An 18,768-nucleotide genomic window follows, 5' to 3' on the forward strand; every position below is an offset into this window, starting at 1 on the left:
CATCCTGGGCAACAGAGGAAGACTCCGCCTCAAAATGAATGAATGAATGAATGAAATCCTTAATCATGAAGAGTGCTTACAGATTAATAAGTGGATTAACAGTAACATACAAATCATGTTTTTAAAAAAGAGTATTTGTACAAAAAAAAGAAAAAAGCCAGGCACCATGGCGCATGCCTATAATCCCACCTACCCAGGAGGATCGCTAAGCCCAGGAGTTTGAGACCAGTCTGCACAACATAGTGAGGCTCCCATCTCAAAAAGTATATATATTTATATTTTAAGAAATTCACTAATAAAAGCAAATTGAAAGAATAGTGAGATAATATATTTAGTTATCAGCTTGGCAAAGTTTTTTTTTTAAGATCTATTCCTGGTGGTCTGTGGAATTGTGAGTATGGGCAATTTTTCTAGAAAGGCATTTGGAAGTGGATAACAAGACCTTAAGACTATTCATACCTTTTGTCCTCATAATTCTGCTTTTTAGCGTTTATCCTAAATAATGTTAAGATGTTTATTATAGCATTATTTTTATGTAGATTTTTAAATTGAGGGTATATCTTATCAGTAAAGTACAAGATCTTAAGTCAACAGCTTGATGAACTTTTACACGCAAATACATCATGAAAGTATCTCCAGATCAAGACAGAACATTTCCAGCATCCAGAGGGATATACTCAGTACCCTCCCTTCAGCAAGAGTAAACACTATTATGACCTCTATTGCATAGATTTATTTTGCCTACTTTAGAACTTCATATGATATTATTCATAATAGCAAAAAAATGAACAGGCCAAAAGTCAAAGAATAAGGAACTGATTAAATTATTGGTTCTCCATCTGATGCAATAATATGAAGCCATTAAAAAATGGCTTTGTTACAGAATTTCAGTTTGGAAGATGAAAAGGTTCTGGAGATGAATGGTGGTGATGGCTGCACAATGATTTGAATGTACTCAGTGCCACTGAACTGTGCCCTTAAAAATGGGTAAAGCCACGGAACTGTACGTTTAAAAATAGTTAAAATGGTAAATTTTATGTTGTGTACATTTTACAATTTTAAAAGTTCTTTGAGACTTTAGGTAAAGTGTATAAATTTTTGTACAATTTTTGTCTTATAAATGTGAAGCTTTTTCAAGTAAGTTAAAAAAAAGTTCACAGAATTTGTAATGTTGAATAAACAATCTCAGTATAGGTCAGGCGCAGTGGCTCACTCCTGTAATCCCAGCACTTTGGGAGGCTGAGGTGGGCGGATCACGAGGTCTGGAGATCGGGACCAATCCTGGCTAACACGGTGACACCCCGCCTCTACTAAAAATAGGAAAACAAAAAATTAGCTGGGCATGGTGGCAGGTGCCTGTAGTCCCAGCTACTCGGGAGGCTGAGGCAGGAGAATGGCGTGAACCCGGGAGGTGGAGGTTGCAGTGAGCCCAGATCAAGCCACTGCACTCCAGCCTGAGTGACAGAGCGAGACTGTCTCAAAAAATAATAATAATGTAAGTGTAATCACTGAAAAGAATATTCAGAGCATAGTGCATGTATAACATAATCCCAGTTTTTGTGGGGGAGTGAGAGTGGATTATACTTATGTACACACACATAAATGTACATTAAGTCTACATAAATTTGAAAGCCTGAGGAGAGATGAGATGATACACTGATGTTAATACAGTTTTCATTTTTGCGGTGATGCTTTCCTTTTACCAAACTTTCTGTGATTACCACATTTTCCTTTTATAATGAGAATAAAACAACTTTTTAAGAAGAAAGGACTAAAATGGAGGAAAATAAGACAAAACTTTTCAAAAATTGGCTTACTGGCTTTTAAAATTACTTTCTTCAAGGACTGTTCTTTCTTCACCTCTACAAAAATATATTTGCCAAGTCTCTTTTCTCCAGGCTTGATTCTAGGTAATGGTCTTTACCTTTTACCGTTTTTTCCCTGAATTCTTAATATTAAATAATTGTTGATGTGATTTTCATTGACCATCACATGCTAATAGTGTATTTTTTTCCAGGTATTGAATTGAAACACCTTTGTTTGGAATACATGACTCCATGGCTGTCAAATCTAGTTCGTTTTTGCAAGCATAATGATGATGCCAAACGACAAAGAGTTACTGCTATTCTTGACAAGCTGATAACAATGACCATCAATGAAAAACAGATGTACCCATCTATTCAAGCAAAAATATGGGGAAGCCTTGGGCAGGTATTGAGTTTGCTCAAATATTTATCTAGTATCTCCTTTATGCAGGTATTTATCTGGTGCCCATGTTGGGCAAAGCACTGCCCCAGATACTAGGGATAGAGTTGTAAAAAGCACAATTTCCTCCTTCAGAAAGCATGTAGACACTCACCCAGCTCTTCATCTGATTCAAAATTGTAAATGTCTAGTGCATATCTCAGAGCCAGAGAAAAGTTAGTGATTTGCACAGTCTCCTTCTTGGCATAATTATAGACTGTGCAAATACCTAGCTTTTATATTATATATATAAAATATAGAACTGTAGAAATCTGATGACATTTCTAGTAAATAGTGCTTTATTCTAATTCTCTACATTTCAAAGGTGTCAGTAGATGTTTCTTCTTATTGATGCTATTTGGGACATCTGCTTTCATTTATAGTTCTACATAAGAATGCCAGTATTAAAATAGGATATAATGTAAATTTTATTTTTATCTGACAAGAATTAGGCATATCATTTCTTCAGAGTAATCAATTAAGGAAATAATGTCCTCACTCAAACACTGCTGCTGCTCTTCCAAATAATTTGAAATAACCTTAGAGCCAGTGTTACAGCCCTAGAAAACATCTTGGTACTTGATGTCATTTCCTATATTTTATTTTTTTTGAGACTGGGTCTCACTCTGTTGCCTAGGCTGGAATGCAGTAGTACAGTCTCGGCTCATTGCAACCTCTGCTTCCCAGGCTCAAGTGACTCTTCCATCTCATCCTCCGAAGTAGCTGGGCCTACAGGTGCACACTAACACATCTGGCTAATTTTTTTTTTTTTTTTTTTTTTTTGTAGAGATGGGTTTTTGCTATGTCGCCCAGGCTGGCCTTGAACTCCTGGCCTCAAGCAATCCACCTGCCTCAGCCTCCCCAAGTGCTGAGATTACAAGCGTGAGCCACTGCACCCAGCTCTGTATTTTCAAATAACTATTTTATATTGATCCTACATTACTGTCTTAGAAAAGCACAGAGATACTTTGCAAGTGACTGAAGATAGTATTGATAGAGATTTAAAATTTTTGAATGCCAGTCTCTTAATCTCTGAAGGAATCAAATACATATACTCATCCTTTCCTGAATATTTTATAATAAATTGTATTTACTGACAGGTCTGTAAATAAAATCTAGTATTTTTGAGGCCTCAGGTAAAATAGAATTTTCATATTGATTAGGCTGTTCCAATGAATATTTTTAAATTAAAAATTGGTAGAGTGATTAAAAACATGTTATTTTCCTTCTTCAACTAGATTACAGATCTGCTTGATGTTGTACTAGACAGTTTCATCAAAACCAGTGCAACAGGTGGCTTGGGATCAATAAAAGCTGAGGTGATGGCAGATACTGCTGTAGCTTTGGCTTCTGGAAATGTGAAATTGGTTTCAAGCAAGGTAATCACTTTTCTTTTGCCCTCTGTACTATAGCATATCTGTTTTATCATCAGGAGGTTTTTTGTTTTGTAATTACTTTTAAACTGAACTCTTTTGTTCTAAAACTTTTAGTCCCATGTTTTTTTAAAAAAAAAATCTTGCTTCTTTACAGGTTATTGGAAGGATGTGCAAAATAATTGACAAGACATGCTTATCTCCAACTCCTACTTTAGAACAACATCTTATGTGGGATGATATTGCTATTTTAGCACGCTACATGCTGATGCTGTCCTTCAACAATTCCCTTGATGTGGCAGCTCATCTTCCCTACCTCTTCCACGTTGTTACTTTCTTAGTAGCCACAGGTCCGCTCTCCCTTAGAGCTTCCACACATGGACTGGTCATTAATATCATTCACTCTCTGTGTACTTGTTCACAGCTTCATTTTAGTGGTAAGTTCTCGGAAAGGAATTTGTGTTTACCAGTTCCTTTCTCCATTTTACTTCACCTGATCAATATGGATTATCTTATTTATGTTGGTGCCCTAACACCAAGTTGCTAATTTAAGCCTGTGGTAATGATATGCAATATTACCAAAAAGAAAATAAATTACTTCCATTCTATATCAAGCTATAATAAAGCATACTTGTCGTGTAGACCCTTGTAGTTATCCCATAAGCAGAATACTCAGTGCCAGTTGACCATGTTCCATTACTAGCACTAATTTGTAGATAAATGAAGCAAGAAGCATTAATACAATGTATCTAGAGGTTTGATTTAGGGAGCATGATTATGTAATTTTTATATGGTATTCAGATTTTCTAAATTCAAAATGAAGCATGGAACTTTAGAAATTAAAAAGTAATATTTTCTGTCTTTACTTGTTCCTTTATTCTCTTACAGAAGAGACCAAGCAAGTTTTGAGACTCAGTCTGACAGAATTCTCATTACCCAAATTTTACTTGCTGTTTGGCATTAGCAAAGTCAAGTCAGCTGCTGTCATTGCCTTCCGTTCCAGTTACCGGGACAGGTCATTCTCTCCTGGCTCCTATGAGAGAGAGACTTTTGCTTTGACATCCTTGGAAACAGTCACAGAAGCTTTATTGGAGATCATGGAGGTAGAGAAGGCAAAATGATAAGAAACTAAGTTAAAATCTTTTTTAAAAAATATGTAAATACTATATAGAAGAAATACTGGTTTATTGTGCTATTTTGCACTTAATGCTTAAATAAAACACTGGATGGACTGTGTTATTGGTAACAGATAGGTCATTTAATGACATCACAGTAAACATTTAACAGTTCTAAAAACATTTATGCACATATGTATTCAGAGTATCCCCTTTTTTAGGCGTGCATGAGAGATATTCCAACGTGCAAGTGGCTGGACCAGTGGACAGAACTAGCTCAAAGGTATATCCCAAATTAAATATAAGTTGTAAAAATATGTGTATTGTTGAAAATGCAGCTGTTACTGTATGATCAATATTATAATTTATAATTTATTATTTAGTATATATAAACACAAAGGTTTTTATAAGTTCTGTGGATCTTTTAATTGCAGATTTGCATTCCAGTATAATCCATCCCTGCAACCAAGAGCTCTTGTTGTCTTTGGGTGTATTAGCAAACGAGTGTCTCATGGGCAGATAAAGCAGATTATCCGTATTCTTAGCAAGGTACCTGTTCCACCCTCACTTCTCCCAAATATTTATGGTTCTCAAGTTGTAAAGCATATCTTTCATTTTTCTAAAAGACATTTAAATTTGAGGTCAATAAAATATATGTTACTTATTAAGCCTTTAAAATGTATTTTGATTATTTATTGTAATTATTTGAAGTCTTCTCTAAAGAAGCTGTCTTTATTTGTAAACTCTGATTACTTCGATAAGGAAGATGTCTTTAAAATAAAATAAGTTGCCTCTTTTGCTAAGCAGGTACACTTAGTATTTTACCAGTTTTCAAAGTATTTAATTATATGGTAAGACTATAGCCTTGTATAAAATTATTTAATTTGTAATTACTATCATAATGTCTGACTCTTATAATGTAGAAATATCAACACGTAAGAAAACAAATGTACATTAAGCTAGCTACGAAGATCACCATAGCATTAGAAATCATTCTAGCATTTATTAAATAAGTAAATGTTCCTGAATTCATTCTGAGATTCAGTTTAGGAGTTAATGTTTTATTTCAATGAAAGTAAAATAAAAAATTCTGTTTTCCTAAAAGGCACTTGAGAGTTGCTTAAAAGGACCTGATACTTACAACAGTCAAGTTCTGATAGAAGCTACAGTAATAGCACTAACCAAATTACAGCCACTTCTTAATAAGGTAATTACTGTACAGAAAATGAGCACATTCATTTTGGGTATCAGTGTTGAATTTTACTTTCTTTCAAAGAGTTTAGAAAATAAGATGAGAATAAGTTATAATGAAAAAGCTATAGTTAAAGTAGAACCTCTTAGTTGTTTGAAGTAGTTATATTAGGAGAAGAGTAAGTATGGCTAGTATGTTCTCAAGTGCTTATAAGTTCTTTGTCTCATCAGTGCTAAAGGAAAGATAGGTATATATTCTTAATTATTTTATCTTATAAGTATTGATTATCTGCTATTGCCAAGGACTGTTTCAGGCGCTAGAGATAGAGTACTAACAAAGCCCATAAAACTCACTGCTCTCATGGAGCTTACTTTCTGGGGTGGGTGTGGAGGTTGGGGAGTGAGTGGATAATAAAGTAAACCAAATACATAGTATGTTAGTGATTATTACTATGGAGAAATTAGAGCTGAGAGAAGTACACTTGATCATCATAAGAGTTTGGGTGCCAAATGAAGATGACATTTAAAAGGAGTAAAATGATGTGGCCATCTGAGCTTAACCCATTTTTATATTTAATATATCTGGACATCATGTTTTCGTATTAATAAAATGAAAAATCTTAGATTAGATAATGGCATAGTGTTACCCTCCAGTTTAATTCTGTGATTTGAGTACAAAGGTATGCCAGACTTGGGAGAGATAACAGAGAAATAAATACCTGTTATATTCCTGGTTTGTCTACAAACATCCTAATTTTATATTATACAAAATGGTTCTCTGGTCCCCATCTTATAAGTGAAAATGAGCTCAGAAGGGCTAAATAACTTGCCCAAGGTCACATACCTAATAAAAGAACCATGATTCTAATGCGATACTATTTGACTCTAAAGTCCATGTATTTTCCCTAATATCACAGTGCTAAATAAGGATTGCCAATAATACATGCTTTTAATTCGGAGCAGCAAGAGATTACCATACTGGTTAAGAGTGACAAGAAGTTGAAAAGACAGAGTTTAAACTAAAGTTAAAGGGAAACATAGGAGTTAATGTAGGTAGAGAGAAGGGGAGAGAGCTGCACAAGAATGCCGGGACAATGGAGGGAAGGTGGGTAGAACATTCCAGTTGTAATGGAGAAACTTTTCAAAGGAATCAAGAGAGGGAAAGTTGTGAGGACTGGATAGACCTCATCCCATATTCAACATTGTTCAGAAAAGAGTTTGGAAATGTACAGTTTTTAAGCAGGGAAGTCATGTGATGAAAGCAGGACTTAGATCCTGGTGATAGTGTGCACAGTGGATTAGAGTAGGGAGAAACTGAGGTAAAAAGAATCCACCTTTATAATAAAGAAGGTTGGCATGTGGTAATGTCATTAGCAATAAGAAAGAAATGACAGATACAAAAGAGACTACTCTAGAAGAATCGACAAACCTTGGTGACTGGATTTAGAAGTCAAAGAACAGGGAGAAGTCAAAGGAGGTGCTAAGTAATGCTCTCAGTCCAGCTAACAGTGTCTTTAGTTATACATATGGAAAGGTGAAGAGCTTACCTGTATCTTTATCTTCCCCAAAAGAGAAAACCTGGGTAATTTAGGAAGATAAGCTGCTTTATTTTTTACTGCAGTGTGTTTTGAAAGAGACTACATCATGATTCATCTTACTAGCCTCAAACGTGTCTCCTTTGCCAGGACTCACCTCTGCACAAAGCCCTCTTTTGGGTAGCTGTGGCTGTGCTGCAGCTTGATGAAGTCAACTTGTATTCAGCAGGCACAGCACTTCTTGAACAAAACCTGCATACTTTAGATAGTCTCCGTATATTCAATGACAAGGTAAGCAAGCTTTCCCTTGAGGTTCCTAGATTACTCAAATTTAGAATACTCTTCCATCTTTTGTTGTTGCTATTCTTTTAAAATCACAAGAAGTCCATAACTTAAATATGAATTTCTTTAATGTAACTTATTGCGAGTATATTTCCTTACCAGCTCATAAAGAACTATGTAAACTCAAATGCGTATTTTTTATATAAAAATAGCAAAAAAAAAGTACTGGCCTAATACTAGTAGAATTCCAGAATAAGGATAAATAATACATGATTATCCTTACAGAATGAGGATAAATAATACATGGTAATAATATTAATAGCTACCATGCCAGGCTATATGCTAAGCACTATTATTTTTAATTTTCATAACCTTAAGGTAAAGGTTAGCATTCTCTGCCACCCATTTCACAAGTGAAGAAATAATATAAAAGTAATCTTATTTTTACTTAATAATGCCACTTAATGAAAAATAGGTATAATTCATAGTAGATAAGGAGGCTGGAGAGTCTAAAGCAAACTTTTGGGTACTTAATTTTACTAGTTTTTTCCTTCTGTCTAATCTTACTTTAAAATATACCATTAGTGGCCAGGAATTGTGGTTCACACCTGTAATCCCAGCACTTTGAGAGGCCAAGACAGGTGGATCAGTTGAGCTCAGGAGTTAGAGACCAGCCTGGGCAACATGGCAAAACCCCATCTCTACAAAAAAGGCAAAAATTAGCTGGGCATGGTAGCATGCATCTGTAATCCCAGCTACTTGGGAGGTGAGGTAGGAGGATTGCTTGAGTCTGAGAAGCAGAGCTTGCAATGAGCTGAGATCACACCACTGCACTCCAACTTGGGCAACAGAGCGCGACCCTGTCTCCAAAAAAAAAATGTGTGTATACATATATTATACACACACACATATATGTAATGTATGTGCATACATATATAAAGTGTGTGTGTGTGTGTGTGTGTATGTATATATATAAAAAACATATATAAAATCCAACTCCAGTTAAGGTTAATAAATGTTAGGAGGGGTGCTAGTGGTGTGTGTGTGTATGTGTATATATATATGAACATGGGCAAGTTTGTTGTGGGATCTGGCCAGCAGCCTGCAATGCAACGGGGCTCACTCTTTGTTCCCAGGCAGATTGGCAGGTCGAGAAATAATAGACACACACAAGATAGTGAAAGCTGGGTCCAGGGGGGTCACCGTCTTCTGGTCCTGTGATGCCGTCAATGCACTGGATGTACCAGCATTTATTATTAAGTTTAGTGAGGGCGGGGGTAGGTTAGTGAGGGATTTAGGGTCATTTGATTATGAGGTGAGATGGTCACATGGGGTGAAAGTAATTCTTTAACATAGTATCTGTATGCAGAAGTACAGTATACAGAGATAAGAATTTATAATACAGTGTGTGCATCAGTAATTTCTAACAGAGCCTTAAAACAGAAGCACAGTCTCTCCATAACCTCTGATTAGTAAGATATTAATCAGCAGTAACAGTTGCAGCAAAAGCTGGTTACAAACAATCCATAGAAACAGGATGTGAAGCTAGACAACCTGTTAGACCAGAAATTCTCAGAAGGGAGTATGCCTTAACCCTAAAGAGGCCTAGAAGAGCTGTGGCAAGATGAGGGCATTTATAGCCCTATCTTATCCATATGAACAGGCACCCCTCATGTGTCCGTTTATAGGCTCTCCACAAGGGTTGCATTCCATTCCTAGAGCTATGAACATCTGCTTTTCTGGGATAGGAATCTTGGTGATGTGAAACCTCCCTGACTGCACATCTGTTCATAGGCTCTCTGCAGGGGGAAAGCACATCACATGCTGTTGGCTCATTCTGGCAGTCCATCCTGGCATTGGCTTTACACAATCCTGCATGCAATTTTGTATTTACAATAATCAGGAGCATTTCCTCTTTGATTCTGTAGCAGTAGTTTCAGGGGTCTCCCTACACAAGTTACTTCTTAGTTCCTTTCTAATTTGTAAAATGGAGATCTGATTGGGGTTGGATTTTAGTTCATAGAGAATAGAGGAGAGAATAAAATAGTGTGAAATTATGTCCCTTTTGTCTTTGGATAAAAATGGGAAGTGTCTAGGAGAAAAGAGGGGAATGTTTTTAAAAGAATGTGTATATACAATGAGATGTGCCTGAAGTGAAATTAACTGAACTGTGGGTAGAAAGAACAGGATTATGGTTTTAAGTGTAAAGATACTTGGTCTAAACATTATTAGTTCAGACTACCAGATGTAGTGTGAACCTGAAACAGCTATGGGTCTGAGATATATGGACACAAAATTTTAGGAGTAGGAGGTCTTATGGAGTTTATTAATCAGACCTCCATTTTGCAAATTAGAAAGGAACTAAGAAGTTAAGTCACTTGCCCATGTTTGTACATCTGTTTTGAGACTAGAACCCCTCTTTCCTAATTCTCATTGCCCTTTTTCTAGAACTATTTTGGGACAATGGTGGTCAGTGATATCTAGTTGTTGGCTATTTATATGTTAAGAATATTTGCAGATTGGCTGGGTGCAGTGGCTCATGCTTGTAATTCCAGCACTCTGGGAGGCCGAGTTGGGAGGATCACTTCAGGTCAGGAGTTTGAGACCAGCCTGGCCAACATTGTGAAACCCTGTCTCTGCTAAAAATACAAAAATTAGCCACGGTGGCACGTGTTTGTAATTCCAGTGACCTGGGAGGCTGAGGTGGGCGGATCACTTGAACCCAGGAGGTTGCAGTGAGCCAAGATGGTGCCACTGCACTCCAGCCGGGGCAACAGAGTGAGACTCCGTCTCAAAAAAAAGAGTATTTGCAAATGGAGCATTGCAAATGGGGCGTCTGCCTCGGTATTTTCATCTTCAGAACAGCCCAGTAGCAGGCGCTAATATTGATTCTGGTGCCCTTAGGATGCTAGGCATCAAGAGTTAATAAGCATGTTAAAAGTCACCAGGATGTAAATTGACAGTTATTTATTTTGTATTGTAAATAAAAGTGATTTCATCTTCCACCATCTTCTTATTCATATGTTTGACTGTCTTGCACCAGTTAATTTGTAGTAGCTAAAATGTTCTGTGGTTTTTCTGCAGTCAACTGAAAATAATTTCTCTCAGATTGAAAGGATTACTTATCTTGTCGTACTATTGAACACAAAAACCAATTAAGTGAGCCTTTAAAGAAAGCTACTGGGTGAACCTCATCAACCATCTCATGATTATCTTTAATAGAGTCCAGAGGAAGTATTTATGGCAATCCGGAATCCTCTGGAGTGGCACTGCAAGCAAATGGATCATTTTGTTGGACTCAATTTCAACTCTAACTTTAACTTTGCATTGGTTGGACACCTTTTAAAAGGTAAAAGCCTATGTTAGAATATTTTTATGAAATAGTATTAAGAAACCAGAAGTAATTTGAGTAAGTGATTACTTGAAATAAATTGAAGTAAGTTAGCCCATATGTCTTACTTTAAATGCAAACTAGGCCGGGTGTGGTGGCTTACGTCTGTAATACCAACACTTTGGGAGGCTGAGGCAGGAGGATCACTTGAGGCTAAGAGTTTGAGACCAGCCTGGGCAACATAGTGAGACTTCATCTCTACAGAAAAAAATTAGCCAGACACGATGGCACATGCTTGTAGTCCCAGCTACTTAGGAGGCATAGATGGGAGGATTGCTTGAGCCTGGGAAGTCGAGGCTACAGTGAGCCATGATCACACCACTGCACTTAACCTAGGTAACAGAGTGAGACTTTGTCTCAATAAATAAATAAATAAATGCAAACTATATCTGTCCTAATGAGTTGTGTTTTGTTCGATATGTGTTTTATGAGAGCCTCATTTCCATATCAAATATCATATTTGCCTGAAAAATCAAAGAGTTTATTCTGGCTGGGTATGGTGGCTCAAACCTGTAGTCCCAGCACTCTGGTAGGCCGAAGCAGAAGGATCAAGTCTTGAGCTCAGGAGTTTGAGACCAGCCTGGGTAATATGGTGAAACCCCCTTTCTACAAAAAATACAAAACATTAGCGAGGTGCGGTGGCACATGCCTGTAGTCCCAGCTACTTGGGAGGCTGAGGAGGGAGAATCACTTGAGCCCAGGAGGTCAAGTCTGCAGTGGGCCATGATCATGCCACTACACTCCAGCCCGGGTGACAGAGTGAGACCCTGCCTCAAAAAAAAAAGACCACAGAGTTGATTCCTAAAAAACCTACATACTGAGTCTTATAATAGCTGTATTATTATTAATAGTAACAATACCTAAGTATCTTACTGATTTTCAAAATAAAACAGACTGCAAATCACTGAGTGTTATTTGAATAATTTATATTAGAAAATGTTAAGAGATTTGATCACAGATTTTCTTCAACCTGTTTATAGTTTATTGTTGATTAATACTATTATTTTATACCATTGTATCTCACCTTTCTGGTACCCTATCCTCACCCCTTTCTATATTGCTTATAGCCAGTGATCTCCAGCTATTCCTCAGAGCCAGCTCATTCACTTCCTAACCTGGTTTTATTCCCCATTGCTGACTTCACAGCCTGTTAACTTTGGTTCATTAACATGGGGCAGTCATGGCCAGAGACTGCAGTTAATAGGAACAGCATGTAGTGGTGGGTCAGAAGCAAAGCAGGGTAAAGTAAGACCTGGGAGAAGGAGCTGGCATGAACCCCAGTGGTCTCAGCAGTGGATTTGGCCACAATAGAGATTCAAGCTATAGCTTGAGTCAACAATTTTGTATCAATTTAAATCTTAGGCTTGAGGGACCATGGAGATTCCCCCAGTTTTTATGAGAGAGAGAGAGAGAGATGCATACACCCACTACTATGAATGTATGCATTTGATTTCACTTTCTTAGGAAATTTCTACAAAAAATATTGACAGTGTTAATCTCTAAGGTCAGTAGGGATTTCTCAAAAAATACTACGCTTACTAAAGGATACCAAGATAAGTAATTGCAACTGGGCTAATAAAGTGCTTACTTATTCTTTATATCTAGAAGAATACCAGGCTGGGCACAGCGGCTCACGCCTGTAATCCCAACACTTTGGGAGGCTGAGGCAGGCGGATTGCTTGAGGCCAAGAGTTCAAGACCAGCCTGGCCAACATGGTGAAACCCCATCTCTACTAAAAATGCAAAAATTAGCCAGGTGAGGTGGTGCACACCTGTAGTTCCAGCCACTCAGGAGGCTGAGGCACAAGAATTGCTTGAACCTGGGAGGCAGAGGTTGCAGTGAGCCAAGATCCTACCACTGCACTCCAGCCTGTGTGACAGAGTGAGACTCTGTCTTAAAAGACAAGAATACCAGATACTTTCCATGTTCAAATCACCTATTTTTAAATGGGGGTAGCATTAATGATTAAAAGCTGGCCAAAGATCAAATTTATCCTCTAATCAACCCTATTTTTTGGGCTGTTAGAGCATATACTTCCTATGTCATCAGGTTTTCTTTTAATTAAAAGTGTTTTTGTAAAATAACTCTATTTTCAAAAGAAATCTTAAGGAGAATTCTAATACATAGATTTTTTTTTTTAATCCCTGTGCTGCTTTAGGAAATAGAAGGTCTGAAAGACTATCATGTTTTTTAATTTTCCTTTTCCTGGAGTACTATAGAGTTCTAGGGAATATTATTATATTCTACACATTTTTGGTACTTAATCTTATACATAGTTAATTATTCACATTCACATATGTATGTTTTACCTTCCCAAATGGCTATTCTTGGAAAGTAGGAGTTACACTTCCTTTCCTTGCAGAGTTGTTAGTCAAAAGTCAGGGAAGAAGACCTCAGCAGATACTTGTTCAAAAAATTAATTCTTATTTGTTTGTTTGTTTTTTTGTAGGGTACAGGCATCCTTCACCTGCCATTGTTGCAAGAACAGTCAGAATTTTACATACACTACTAACTCTGGTTAACAAACACAGGAATTGTGACAAATTTGAAGTGAATACACAGAGCGTGGCCTACTTAGCAGGTAAAAACACAAAATAAACAAAATTAATCTTGGTACAGCTATATGTAAGGATCACCCCAAAAGTGCAAATACCTATAGGTTTTTGGCGATTGCTTGGCAGAGTAGAAAGTTCACAATCTAGTCCTTTAGTGATTAAAATTTTGAGAGTTTTGCCAGAACATTTTTCTGTAGGAATAAATTTAATTCCCATTAAAATCTGAAATGTGTTCCCTTGGTCATCTTTGGTTCAAGACACAACAGCGGCTCTCTGTTATCCGTCATAAAATCTGAATGCTTCAGTCTAGCATCCTGGGCCCTTAAATAGCCTTCTCAGTTCTGTTATCTTTCTCCAAATTTCATGAGCTTCATTTTTTATCACCACTCCAAATGGATGAGCTATTTTAAGCTAATCTACTTGCCATCTCCTACAAGTGACTGCCTCTTCAATATTCATTCCTTATGTGATTTTATCTGGAATGTCTGCCCTATCCCCACCATTCCATTAAAGCTTCCTGTTTGCTCTTATCTGATTTTTGTTTCTCTACTCAGCAACACTTAGCACTTATGTACAATTCTTGAATGTAGTTGTTTGATGGAAAGTGCTGATTCTCAGTTTCACAGACGTCTGTTTGTTCAACTTTTTTGTTTGAACCATATCACCTTGAGCAAATCATTTAACATCTCTGTATTTGTTCTCACTCAATAATACCTGCCCTGCCTACTTTGTGTTTGTTAAAATCAAATGTACATTAAAACACTTGGAAAATAAAAGATGCTTATTAAATCTCTTTGTATATTTCATGTTCATGTAGTCTTCCAAAATATGTGCACATTTAACAGGTATTATCCTCTTTAGGAGACTGTAAGTTCATCCTGTTTTAAGTCACACTTGTGATTTGTTAAATTTTTTAACCTACCACCATTTTCCTTTTAGCTTTACTTACAGTGTCTGAAGAAGTTCGAAGTCGCTGCAGCCTAAAACATAGAAAGTCACTTCTTCTTACTGATGTTTCAATGGAAAATGTTCCTATGGATACATATCCCATTCATCATGGTGATCCTACCTATAGGTAAGTGGATTTACTCTCCTATAATCAAGTTTCAATGTTCCAACTAATGGAGACAAGCAGCAGAGTAATCTAGAAGGTAATATGGGAGAAATCTAGAGTTGGCCTAGGAAGAGTGTGTAAGTCAAAACTCATTTTATAAATGTGTAGTATTTTATGTGGGTTAGTAGGAAAGTTATTCTTCCAGTCTAATTGTGCTAATGTTAACATTAGTTTGCCTCTGAAGCACAGACCAATTGAACAATGAAAAGAGACGCTCTTGAAAAATATTAGGTTGTGGGGAAAGGACCTGGGGAAAAAAACTAACGCAAAATATAAACAACACATTACGTGCTTGGATAGAGAACGAATCTATACAGATTTGTAAAAATACAGACATACTAACACGTTTGTTGTATTTACTCATATCACACTAATGTTATTTAAAGTTTTCTATAATGTAGATTTAGATGGTCAAAATTATATCTGTTATACATGGTTTTGGGTAATATATTTTTCAGTATAATTTGGAGAAATTTCATGAAAATGGCATCGTTGGGGGATTTTTCTGTATTTTCAACTAAAAAAAATTTCTTTAAGGTTTAGGGACAGTGTTGAATGTAGAAAAGTTATCTTCTGTTCGCAAAACTCATATAATTCCATTTATCAACATCCTGCTTTTTGATAAAAAGACTTCAACAATTTCCTTAAGATTCTAACAATGTATGCAAAAATTTTTCAAACGTACTTGGTATTCAGTAGTCTTACTTTTGTCATCCCATTATTATATTACTTTGAGATATGCCCTTTTTGTTATAGAAAGAGTAAAATAGTTTGCCTGTGTTCCCCTGTCAAAACTATAAATTAATGTCTGATTTTCTTGGTTTTTAAACAGTTGCCTGTTTAGACTTGATTTTTTCTGATTTAAAAAAAAATCAGTGCAATAAGTTCAAGATCTTTAATCAGCATTATTACAGTTAATAACAATGCATTTTATACTTGAAAATTGCTACAAGAGTAGATTTTAAGTATTCGCACCACAAAAGATAAATATATGAGGTAATACATATGTTAATTAGCTTGATTTAGCCATTCTACAGTGTAAACATATTTATTTTTATTTTTATTTATTAATTTTCTTGGAGACAGAGTCTCACTCTGTCACGTAGGCTGGAGTGCAATGGCACAATCTCAGCTCACTACAACCTCCGCCTCTTGGGTTCAAGTGATTCTCCTGCTTCATCCTCCTGAGTAGCTGGGATTACAGGCGCACACCACCATGCCCAGCTATTTTTTGTATTTTTGTAGAGATGGCGTTTCACCGTGTTGGGCAAGCTAGTCTTGAACTCCTGAACTCAGGTGATCCACCCGCCTTGGCCTCCCAAAGTGCTGGGATTACAGGCATGAGCCACAGCGCCCAGCCAATGTAAACGTATTTTAAAACATAATGTTGTACACCAAGCTTGTCAAACCCATGGCCCACGGGCTGCACCCAGCCCTGGAGGGCTTTGAATGCAGCCCAACACAAATTTGTAAACTTTCTTAAAACATTATGAGATTTTTGCAATTTTTTTTTTAAGCTCATCATCTGTAGTTAGTGTTAGTGTATTTTATGTGTGGCCAGGAATATTCTTCTAATTCCACTGTGGCCCAGGGAAGCTAAAAGATTGGACACCCCTGTTGCTATACCTTTTTATTTGTCAGCTTTTAACAATTGCAGTACAGTTCTTTTTGCTCAGCATTTGGTGAGTTCAGTACTCACCAAATGTACTATGTACAAGATACTATGGCAAGAAAGTTGATAATTCCTGGGGATACAACAAGAGTTTGTACCCTAAAGCCCTTTAAAGTACAGTTTTAAAATTAATTGATTGCTGTTGTTAGGAAATAGGACAGCCACTTGGAAGGAGCAAACAATGGTTATATTTGTCACCATGTTAATTAATTTTTCTCTATTGTTTTAATCTCTCAGGACACTAAAGGAGACTCAGCCATGGTCCTCTCCCAAAGGTTCTGAAGGATACCTTGCAGCCACCTATCCAACTGTCGGCCAGACCAGTCCCCGAGCCAGGAAATCCATGAGCTTGGACATGGGGCAGCCTTCTCAGGCCAACACTAAGAAGTTGCTTGGTTAGTTTATCTAAATTATGTAGTTTTTTTTATTATTTAAAAAAATAGATATTTTTACTCTTGGAAAATTATTTGAAATTGCAAGATTATCAAAATTTTCCATCTCAATGTAGCAAAGTTTTTGATGCCATTTAAAAGAGAGTTTGATAGCTCAGTTAAGCATTATAAGTTGAGATAGAGAAATGAGAATGGGGCCTTGAAACGGTTTTTTCTGCATCTTAGACTATTATGACTCTCCTTATTTTGTTTTGCCTTGGCTGGTCAGCAGGGAATGGAACTCTGAGACATATTAGATAAACACCTATAAGAAAGCAAGAGTCTTGCTGCACTCAGGGGATTTAATGATATACTGTAATACTTCCCAAAATTATCGTCTGAGAGAATATGTGAATATGGTATGAAGCTATAATAGTACTATTTGCCATGCTTTCTTTGAAAAGACAATAAGACATGTTTTTCAGTTACTGAAAGAAAATAGGAATCTTTTTTTTTTTTTCTTGAGATGGAGTCTTGTGTTCACCCAGGCTGGAGTGCAGTGGCACAATCTCAGCTCACTGCAACCTGTGCCTCCTGGGTTCAAGCAATTCTCCTGCCTCAGCCTCCATAGTAGCTGGGATTACAGGCACACATCACCACATCTGGCTAATTTTTGCATTTTTAGTAGAGATGGGATTTCCCCATGTTGGCCAGGCCAGTCTTGAACTCCTGACCTCAGGTGATCCGCCCTCCTCGGCCTCCCAAAGTCCTGAGATTACAGGCATGAGCCACCTTGCCCAGCCAGAAGATAGGATTCTTGAAATTAAGATTGCTCAGTTACATCAACATTTATAGAATTTTTGTCTCTGAGAAGTACACCTAAAACGCTGCGAGACTCATTTCCATTTTAGTAACTGAAAGTAAATGAATGAAAGAACCCAGTAGGCCAGATGCAGTGGCTTACACCCATAATCCCAGTACTCTGGGGGACTCAGGTGGGAGGATTGCTTGAGTCCAGGAGTTCAAGACTAGCCTGGGCAACATGACAAAACCCATCTCTACAAAAAATACAAAACTTAGCTAGGCATGGTGACAAGCACCTGTAGTCCCAGCTACTCACGAAGATCACTTGAGCCCAGGAGGCCAGGGTAGCAGTGAGTCAAGATTGCACCACTGTACTCTAGCCTGGGTGACAGAGTGAGACCCTGACTCCAAACAAACAAACAAACAAAAACACTGATCTTACATTGCTGCTCAGAGGAAATGCAGAGATGTTCTTCTGTTCCATTGGGTAAAATTGTAATTGTTACTGGAATACATTGCGATCTATATTTCAGTGGCCAACACTGTGAATAGTTCAACAGATTTCAGTTATCCATGCAAACATATTTAATATCTTTAGATATTAGAAGAATGTTTGTGTTCATAAGGAAATTAGTGAACAAACAACAAATTGTAACATAAATAACCTGCCAGTAAACCATGAAAGAAATAGAAACCGTGAATGTCAATCATGGTTACTAGCCACATAGGTGTGTTACTGTTGTTGAGTTCCCTTCTGTTAGTACCTTGCCATAAGTAATCTTTTAGGAGTTTCCTGGTTACTTTGTGTTTTGTAATTCTGGATTTTCATGCCAATGAAGTTGTAAATGAAAAACTAACCTCAGAAAAAAATGTAGTATTGAATTCGTTCAACCCATGTACTAAGTGAAAAAGATATGGTAACTGCCCTGGAAGAGTTTGTAATTTGTGTCCAAGACTTATAATCAGCCAATCACAACAGCAATTCCAGGTGCCATTACAATGATATGTCTTAATGGAGGAAACTGGAGATCTGGGGAAATTAGAAGAAAAAAAAACTGCAGCGAGGAGATAACATTTGAGCTGTGTCCTAAAGATTTAATATATGCTTGCTAAATAGACA

At 37.0% G+C, this 18,768-nt stretch overlaps 1 protein-coding gene across 2 annotated transcripts in view; it reads left to right on the forward strand.

Moving 5' to 3' along the window:
- NF1 (neurofibromin 1) overlaps positions 1–18,768 on the forward strand; it is a 301,105-nt gene that overhangs the window by 259,141 nt on the left and 23,196 nt on the right. For both annotated transcript variants that reach the window (XM_011993097.1, XM_011993098.1), the window contains 12 exons: positions 2,018–2,211; positions 3,483–3,623; positions 3,775–4,054; positions 4,506–4,720; positions 4,954–5,015; positions 5,167–5,281; positions 5,838–5,939; positions 7,609–7,749; positions 10,963–11,089; positions 13,582–13,713; positions 14,627–14,762; positions 16,711–16,868. In XM_011993097.1, the coding sequence (XP_011848487.1) occupies positions 2,018–2,211; positions 3,483–3,623; positions 3,775–4,054; positions 4,506–4,720; positions 4,954–5,015; positions 5,167–5,281; positions 5,838–5,939; positions 7,609–7,749; positions 10,963–11,089; positions 13,582–13,713; positions 14,627–14,762; positions 16,711–16,868 (1,803 nt within the window). The remainder of the gene's footprint in view (positions 1–2,017; positions 2,212–3,482; positions 3,624–3,774; positions 4,055–4,505; positions 4,721–4,953; positions 5,016–5,166; positions 5,282–5,837; positions 5,940–7,608; positions 7,750–10,962; positions 11,090–13,581; positions 13,714–14,626; positions 14,763–16,710; positions 16,869–18,768) is intronic.

This window comes from Mandrillus leucophaeus, unplaced genomic scaffold (genome assembly GCF_000951045.1).
Source record: "Mandrillus leucophaeus isolate KB7577 unplaced genomic scaffold, Mleu.le_1.0 Scaffold425, whole genome shotgun sequence".
Classification (NCBI taxonomy): domain Eukaryota; kingdom Metazoa; phylum Chordata; class Mammalia; order Primates; family Cercopithecidae; genus Mandrillus; species Mandrillus leucophaeus.